The sequence below is a fragment of the Saccostrea echinata genome, unplaced genomic scaffold (assembly GCF_033153115.1).
Source record: "Saccostrea echinata isolate AGI-Se365-2 ecotype Australia unplaced genomic scaffold, CSIRO_AGI_Sech_v1 ptg000010l, whole genome shotgun sequence".
Taxonomy (NCBI): domain Eukaryota; kingdom Metazoa; phylum Mollusca; class Bivalvia; order Ostreida; family Ostreidae; genus Saccostrea; species Saccostrea echinata.
In genome coordinates, this window is record NW_026889759.1 from 8,633,084 (window position 1) to 8,642,223 (window position 9,140).

Genomic DNA, 9,140 nt, shown 5'->3' on the forward strand with positions numbered 1-9,140 from the left:
AACTCAACAGTATTCACAACACAGTTAAGGACTCGCAGTATCTTTGACCTTGGCTTTTGACTACTAGTATTTAATGCAAAAATTAATAGGATGTTCCTCCAGCTATCCACCACCTCTGCAGCTACTCTGAGATATAAACTTGATCAAATGATACTTTATATACTGTAAACATATTACATTTGGCGGTGTCTTCAATTCAGCAGCTTTTGAGGAAATCCCACTAAATCAAGTATAATGCTAAATGTCATGTTTATTTCATTTGTACATTTAGTAAAACTTTGTGAAAAGTAATATTTTTTATTACACATCATGTTTCTCAGATTATTTCATGTTTGTTTCACATAAAAAATTGCGTTTATATAGCGTGTATATCTTTAAAATGCACTAACCACTGCACAAGTTTACTGAAATATGTCAGTGGTCACAAAAATTGAGGTTGCCTGCACTCAAACAGGCCATTTTATCACCTTGCAATTGTAGCACAAAATAATTATGTCGATTCAATCCTTGTATAAATTCTTCATGCTATGAAAATTCTCAGTCAGCAGAACACTTACAAAGAACTTTATACAGTAAAGCCCTATCCTTGCCCCCCTACAAGTCAAATTTTGAAAATCTCGAGAAATGTGCACAAAATTATATATTTTATAAAATGAAGCTGAGTTTACAAAATGCATTGCACAGAGAGAGAAAAAAAATGACATTTTTATCTCTGTGACATCACAAACTATGGAGATTTCCCATTATTTAAAAAAAAAGAGAGAGAAAAATGAAGGAATTTTGTTCAATTTTGACTTTTCATAGAACACAAACTTGCTGAGGATTTTTTTTCCCCACACATTTCTTCATATTATCATTCGGCACATTATTTCAAAAGATGGAGTCTAAGCAGGCCTGCTCTTGATACTTTTGAGTCAAAATTATTGACGTAAAATACACTTTTTTCTTTTGAAATGATTGAAATGTTGAATTAATATTTGTCTGACAACATATTTAACTTCAGTCACAACCAATAAAAACGTTTCATGCTTCAAAGTTTGCATGCATCCTTAGAATATACTTTCAGATTTCCCTATCAAAGTTTGAATTGGGGGGGGGGGGGGGGGCAAATACTGGCCATTACCAAACATAGTCCTTTTAAGTACTGAGCTTCCACATATTAATACCATAATTAAGGTAAAAACATGTCATCCTATGAAGACCATGTCATTCTGCTGAATGAAAATTTTAATACTAAACATCATTTCAATACCATATTCTATGATCATCATGCACAACAAATCAATTTTTCACTAACTTTCCATTTTATTATGTAGGTAAAAGATTTAAACATGGCATCAGAATCTGATTCATTATACCAGAAACTAGATGTAATAAAATCACGTCTATATTTTTGGTGGTTTGACATGGTTATCCAAATGAAATATGGCTCCTGTCTCAACCTGCAAAGCAAGAAATGGACAATCTAAGTTGAACAAACCTACGTAAAGTTTAATGTTTGAACATAGCTTATACTGCATGACGTAATAACTTGAGTGATAACATGACTGAAAATCTGTTAAAATGTTGACTGAACTAAAAAATTTTGCAAATACTAACCGTTACATTCATGATTTATACCTGATTATGGTGATTTTTCTGCTGAGGAGCGGCTTTCTTTTTCTTTTGATGAGGACCTGGAGGAACCATTTTTCTTCCTTTCTCTGCTTTGGCTTCTCTTGCTGTGTGATCTGGACCTTGAACGGCGGCGACGTTTATGACGGGAACGACTTCTTGACTTTCTAGACCTGCTCCTTGACCTACTTCTGGAACGCCTAAAGTAATAAAGCATCTTTCATGTTAATATTGTTTAATAAATACCACAGTAATTAAATTATCAGAATAGCTCATTAAGCCTTCGGCTCAGGTGAGCCTTCAGCTCAGGTGAGTTAATAAGATATAGACTAAATTGGTCTATGTATTAAAAAAAAAATAATAAGTTTCAGTATATACCTGGATCTTCTTCTTGACCTTGACCTGGATCTCCTGCTTCGTGATCTGGATCTTGATCTTTTGGATCTTTTTCTTGAATGGCGACTTCTGGATCGAGATCTGGATCTACAGAAATATAAAAATGAAACTTATTCAATTCTCAAAAACAGTACTTATTTTTTTTTTAAAATGATACACAGTAGTAAATCATTCTGTACCTCCGACTTCTGCTGCGTGACCTTCGTTTCCTGTCTCTACTGCGACTTCTAGTTCTTTTACGACTGCGGCTCCTGCTGCGTGCTTGGTTCATTCTGGCCTCCTCTTCTGCTTTTTCTCTCTCAGCACGCTTCAGCTTCTGTTCCTCTCTCTCCTTTTCCCTTTGCATTCGCCTATCAGCAATGCTTTTCTGTAGATTAAAAGAAAGACTATAATGCTGAAATTTTTTTTAAAGTTGTCAAATCAAACTTTAAAAAAAAGTTCTAATGAACAAACCTTTAATTCTTCTAGCTTTTCTCTAATTGTAATGAAGCCAAGGTGAAGTTTTCCACCAAAGTGATCAGCTAGACGTCGATCATTATCATGGATTCCAAGATATGCTGAGCACACTTCACAAACTCGCAATTTTTGCTGCTGGTAACTGGATGCTGGCATAGAATTTCTGTATTCTTGCTGAAAATCAAATAATTTACATATATTATCAGGAAATAGGGAAAAACAAATATTTCTTTTCCTTATAAATATTTATCTTGATAAATACCTCTGCAGCAGCCTTTTGCTTCTTTAAATTTTCAACTTCTTCCATCAATTGCAATGACTCCACCACCAATCCTTGTGCACCAAGATCCTCTGCTTTGGCAAGTTTTGTCCCCATTTCTTCCCCTAACTTGTGAATCATCTCAGCCTGTAAAATATAAATATTCCATCATTTAACTTCCACACATTAACATACTAGATTATTCATTTTTTGTTTATGGATTTCCTACATTTAATATGTGGGTGAAGCACATTATTTTGCATATAAATCTCTTCTATTTTGATTACACTGACTGTACAATAATTCTAATATGCTTATTTCCATACACTCAGCTAAACAAATATTTTTTGTTTATAAGTTAAATAAATAAAGAATTCTAAATTACTTTTCCATTAGCCTCCTCGCTTAGTTCTTCCTGTGTTTCTTTAAGGCGACGTTTCGCCAACTCGGTTTTCCTGTCACAATCAGCTATAAAACTAGACAGATGCTCCATTGCCTAAAATTGCATATACAAAGTAAAATTCGTTATAAAATGTATGAATACCTAAATCAATAATATTTTATTTAATGAAAATGTCATCTACATTTAAATAAAACTTACATCAATGTCATAGTAGTAATCCTTCCTTCTGGAAGCCTGTTCATAGTCTGCACGCAGTGCCAAGTCATGGATTTTGGGACATTCTCCAAGGTCCATCCGCTGCAAGAACAGGGCATCTTGCAATAAAATCTTCATATTTGATACAATCACATCAACATATATAATACAATTCCTACAAGGGTGGAGCATGTTTATGCTCATGGATACATTTACATCAATCCTGTGCAGATGACAACTTACATGATCTTGGACTCGCGCATGCTCATCAAGTCACTTTTACTTACCTTAGAACAAATGTAACAAAATTTTAAATTCTCATTTCAACAAATAAATATAGAAAAAAAAATTTTTTTTTCATTGAATGGTTTTTAAAAATTTTTCTCATGAATTTTTTTTTCTCTCTCTCTTCAATTCAATCTTCTTGTATTCACATTGATTTAATTTACAGCAATACATACCGAAAAAAGGTCTGACAGAATTTTGGGGGAGAGGCAGAGTGAGTTATTATGTACGTACCGTGCTAGAAAGAATATCATGTGGACAGCATCCCAGCAGGAAACTCTTACATACCCGAGCGTCATCAAACTTCACTTTGTATTTGCTGTTCTCGCCTAAAATTGTTAGTCACATAGAGTCAACAAGAGATCAAAATACTCACAAGCCCGCACCTGTAAAATCTTAATACACACAGTTTTAAGAGTCCCTTTCTCCACCAGCTGCCTTCATTTCTAGAACAAAATTGGACATTTTGACGAAAACAAAGAGAAAAGGGCTATCTTAGGAAGAAAGAAAAGAATGGGCCATTAAGAATCACAGATTTCATTACATACACACTGCGCAAGCTGTCAGATGTATCCTGCTTATGCCCAGCCCCCATATCTTCTATAATATGTACCTGTAAAGTAAACTAGTCTCATGGCTTCTACAGTTCATTTACTATAACCAAAGACTCCTTACCATCCAATGCTTTTCTAACCAACTTTTTGTCAAGTCTAACTTTAATTGTATCTTGTTCCTCTTGAGTCATGAAATAATTTTACCTTCATATGTATTTAAATATGAATTAACCTACAGTAATAAACATGAATGAAATAAGATCTATTGCAAACTCACGAATTGGCCTTCATCACCTTTCAAATTTGACTGGATTACAGCACAAGAAAAAGCTCCCTTAAAAATAGGGATAAAATCATAAGTATGGAAAATGTCTTCACAGGAATCATACATAAAACTTAAACTATTCAATATAACAATAAGAATCAAATTTTAATACACAAACATATTTTTTATTCTGAAATATGACTGTAAATTATTTTTCTTCCTTTTCATATGTGCTTCTTATACCATGTTACAACAATGTCCAATTCTTCCAACGCATTCTAGGCAGAAGTGAAAAATCAAAGTTCTAAATAAAAGCTTAAACCTCCTAAAGAAAAAGATAAACTAGAGTCCCTTTTAATGTGTACTGTTTAAGTTCAAATAAATAAAGTATCTAGCACTGAAAAGGGACCTTGTAAGATAAAGTAATGGGGTATTGTCCTTCATTGACCAGAAGTTCTACAGTTACATGTGATGATGTTCTCTAAATCATTATGATATTTATAAAAAAAAATCATTGACAAGGACATTTTTTCACCTTCAATGTAATGCTGAGTCAACTTTTTATCTATAGTCCATGCTTAAACCATGTCCACTTACTGAACCTTATCTAAGCAGTCAAGGCTACAATTTTGACAATCTGGATTTACTTTAGTTAATTTACCTGTTCCAATTTAATTTTCATTCTCCAAAATTTAAAGTTATAAACCTTTTTTTTAAAATTACACCTCCATGCATAAATGATACATATTGAATTTTTAATTAATATGCATGTTAGCAGCATGTAATGATGTACATGTATTGATCACACATCTGCTGCAAAATGTCTCTGAAAAAGTACAAGAATGTTAATGTTTTAATGTATTTTGCATTCTTCAATAGTTATCTAGTAGTAATGCATTATTCTATCTAAACTGGATACTCATATTCAATTAAATACAGTATCTCATATACCTTTCAATATTCTTCCTTGCTAAAGTGTTTCACAAGCAATCTAAGTCATTAGGAATTATTTCAGACGATTTTCAGTGTAATTGTTTCATCTGCACATTTCAAGCCCTAATTTTGATTTAATGGTTAATGCTACTTTAAATAATTACTGTTTCTCTAAATATTGTTTCTTGGAAGGTAAACCTGTTCCTATCAAAAATGTGCATTATTGACCATTTAAAGATTCAATTGGTGGTTATACATATATATTAGGAAATTTATTATAAATTTAAAACATTAAAATAAATAAAAAGATAAAGTTTAAATTCGTGGGGATAACGTCACACTGGCACTTTTTTAAAAATACATTGACCAAACTTTGTGCATCAAGTGTCTCAAAAATTTTGAAAAGCTAATTTAACTAATGATTTCAGTGAAGTATATGTGTTTTTGCATAATAAAAATAAGCACTTTGGTAATCAAAAATGTTCTTTTAATGCTCTAATCAAAAGCAATTGAAAAAGATAGACTTTTCAATTACATCGTGTAGTCAACAGATTGGGATCAATTGCCCAACTGGGATAAAATAGCCTGTTTGGGATATAATATCCCAAATGGGATATAAATTTTCAGTGCAAAATATGAAAAATTTTATTTTGGCTATAAATATCATAAATCTGAATCAAAATACTTATAAAGGAATAACTTTTGGTTTTTCTGTATGCTTACTGTTTAGGGTATTATTTTTTTTTATTGACTTTAGACATAAACAAACATACACATACACACCACGGCTGGACAGATTACATACAGATTTTTAGGAATAAACATGAAATGCCAAAAAAAATATGAATACTCAAAATACACTAATACTATCTAGATGACATAAATTTATCTGTATGTTTATGTTTTCAAACAATTTGAAAACTGTTCAGGATACTGATCCCTCGGAAGTTCCTAAACTTCTTGGGGATCAATCTAACAAACTGTAGGGTTGCAGAAAAACTTGCTTGCCAAAAGTTATTTCTTTTTAAGAACTTTGATGCAGATTTTTGATATTTATTATTATAGCAGAAATAAAAATTTTCATTTTTTGCACTCTAAATTTATATCCCATTTGGGATATTATATCCCAGATGTGTTTTTACATCCCACATGGGCGATTGGTCCCAACCTGGTCAATATTGCAAATAGCATTTCTACTAGCTTGGACAAGGATAGTCAAGGTCAGGGACACATTGTATTTGTTTGTTTGCTTGTTACTTCAACATCCCTGTGTTAATTTTTCACTCATATTGAGACACCACCACTTGCCGATTTAGGGCTGCAAATTTACGTAACGGGATGTTTCGCACCCATGCATGGTTCGCCCCACGATGTTTCGCGCCAATTCTGTTTCGCGCTGAGATGGTTCGCCCCACAATGTTTCATTCCAAGTACATAAATGTGCTACTGAGTTTAGTTCATTTAACAAAATTTTAGATTGTAGAACTATATGTAAATATAGATATTTTTGGAACATATTTTTTTAAATTTAAGAAGATTATATTTGAAGCAGATACGTAAATTATTTATGTCTGTGTTTGAAGTATACATACATAGCATAATTATGAATTATTATAACACCGTGCTAATTACGTATAAGTAGATAATTATAATACCGCCATCTAATTAAGTAATTATTGCTGGCTTGGACAACCCACACATCAACTTAAATTCTCACCTTTTGATCTCCAACTTATTACAATTAAATCGTCATTGAAACACTGTTGAATTGTTGAACAGACACCCTGAGCAAAAGGGCACGGTACGATCCGTTAACTATAGCAGTGCATGTTATTAAGTCATGAATTTGAGCACACAAAATATTTATATCATATTTGATAAATAATTTAAAACGGATGAAAATGAGATGTTTCGCGCCCAAATCGGCGCGAATCATCCTGGCGCGAACCATCTCAGTGCGAAACAGAATGGGCGCGAAACATCCCGGATTCCAAATTTAGACCTGTACTTGGCACTCATGGCCTTTGAGCAGTAAGGGATCTTTTTCAAGACAGCACCTACTGCAACATGGGACCTCAGTTTATACGGTCTCATCTGAAGAACCGATCTCCACATCCCGCAGTGTGATTCGAACCCATGACATAAGGATAAACTCCTTACACCGCTACTCTAGAGCAAACACTCTCACTGCATTACGCAGGCGACCATTGTAGAAATAGTTTTTCTTGGGGATGGTATTGCAACAACAATTTCCTGTAAAATTTTATAAGGGGGCGCTTTGACCAAAATCAGGGGGCTTTTTGACCGAAATTGTGGGGCGCTTTGACCGGTACGATTTTGTTAGGGGGCGCTTCGACTCCCTTTTTGACAGACTGTCCACTAAAATGACCGTGAAGCATGTTATTAGGTACTTTTAAATGGTGAACAAAATATGAAACTTTGTAAATAATATATATAATCAACAAGGGCACTAAGAAAATGGAAGTGTATCAAAGCACTCGATCTATTTCCAAAGAACGAATGGTAGATTTCCTTACCATCCCTGGCAGTCCCCATAAGCTCATCTAACATCGCTCTCATCTGCTCTTGAGCTGACATCTTTGTATTATTTTGTTGTTTGCTTTGTAAATATTACATAAAATTGGGTTTTAATGAATACCTATTAAACAAAAGTTATCAAATCTCTGAATCGTTTACATGATTTCTTTATTCCAACATGGCGGAAACGTAAAATTTGCGTATGCTAGAAGCGACCTCTATCGTGAAACAAATTAAATAACTCGTTCAAAGTTGAATATTCTTTTCCCTTTATAAGCCCGCGTATGAAAAAGATTAAAACGATATTTAAAAAAAAATATCGACAATCACTCTGTTTTAAATTACTTAACTGCTGATTTTCGGATCAATGTACAAAAATGTACTGAACCCTCGGTGGTGGTAGTGGGGGGGGGGGGTGTTAAGTTGAAAGAATTTGTTAAAAGAATCCTATCAAATCAGTATTTGTCAATAAAGTGAAATCAAAACAACAATATGAAAGGATTTGAAATAATAACTAACATAAGTTATATCTAATCTAGGCTAACATATTTTAACGGATGTAAAATTTTTATCTTTAAGGGAATAACCTACAACGTATAATTTACTTCTAAATTTTCTCAAAGTGATCCTTTAAAATCAGACTTTTCATGATGAAGCGGTAATATATAAGATGATATAACTGTATAATGTATTGTCGTCGAAACACCTCAACACGTCCGCCACTCTGCAAGCGGTATATACCACTGAGATAGTCTCAACCTTTACAACACTTGCAATTTTTGAATTTTCAGTGAAAAATTCATAAACAGTTGATTAAGTTTATGCAATTCAAACTTGATTCAATTTGTCGAACAATTAAAATTATGGTAGAATGGATAAAAAATTTTCCTGCTCGGAATTCATCAACATGATCAAAGGGGACCAAAATCTTATTCATTCAAATGCAGATTTCACAAGAAAATCAGTAGAAATAATTTAATCAATATACCCGATATAGGTTTTTAAAAATGTTTTAAATAATCTATCTGCTTTTAATTCAAATATTTATTGGTAAATCAAAATTTTCCACAACACACACTAAAAATTTAACATCCACATGATATTAAATCTGAAAACTATATATATAATTCTTGAGCTTGATAAACATCATAGTTTAGAGAGAGAGAGCAACTTTTTTGTATTAGTTACTACATTTATAGTCCCAAGTCATTCGTTACCATTGTTATAATAGTATTTTCATTT

The 9,140-nt window shown here is 32.8% G+C and overlaps 1 protein-coding gene across 3 annotated transcripts; it reads right to left on the reverse strand.

The window, feature by feature from the left end:
• Positions 1–1,285: 1,285 nt before the first annotated feature.
• On the reverse strand, positions 1,286–8,027 carry LOC133184312 (putative RNA-binding protein Luc7-like 1). 3 transcript variants are annotated; one of them, XM_061319333.1, is made up of 11 exons: positions 7,898–8,025; positions 4,440–4,496; positions 3,843–3,937; positions 3,327–3,425; positions 3,111–3,221; positions 2,729–2,872; positions 2,464–2,640; positions 2,190–2,377; positions 1,993–2,097; positions 1,621–1,814; positions 1,286–1,442 (listed from the first exon to the last, which is right to left on the reverse strand). In XM_061319333.1, exons 4-10 carry the CDS (start codon positions 3,420–3,422, stop codon positions 1,625–1,627), a joined length of 1,011 nt encoding a protein of 336 aa, XP_061175317.1. In that variant the 5' UTR covers positions 3,423–3,425; positions 3,843–3,937; positions 4,440–4,496; positions 7,898–8,025; the 3' UTR covers positions 1,286–1,442; positions 1,621–1,624. The 3 variants fall into 3 exon arrangements, with proteins under 3 accessions (XP_061175317.1, XP_061175315.1, XP_061175316.1); XM_061319331.1 differs by having other exon boundaries at positions 4,457–4,496; positions 7,898–8,023; XM_061319332.1 differs by lacking the exon at positions 4,440–4,496 and having other exon boundaries at positions 7,898–8,027.
• Between the last annotated feature and the right edge of the window lie 1,113 nt (positions 8,028–9,140).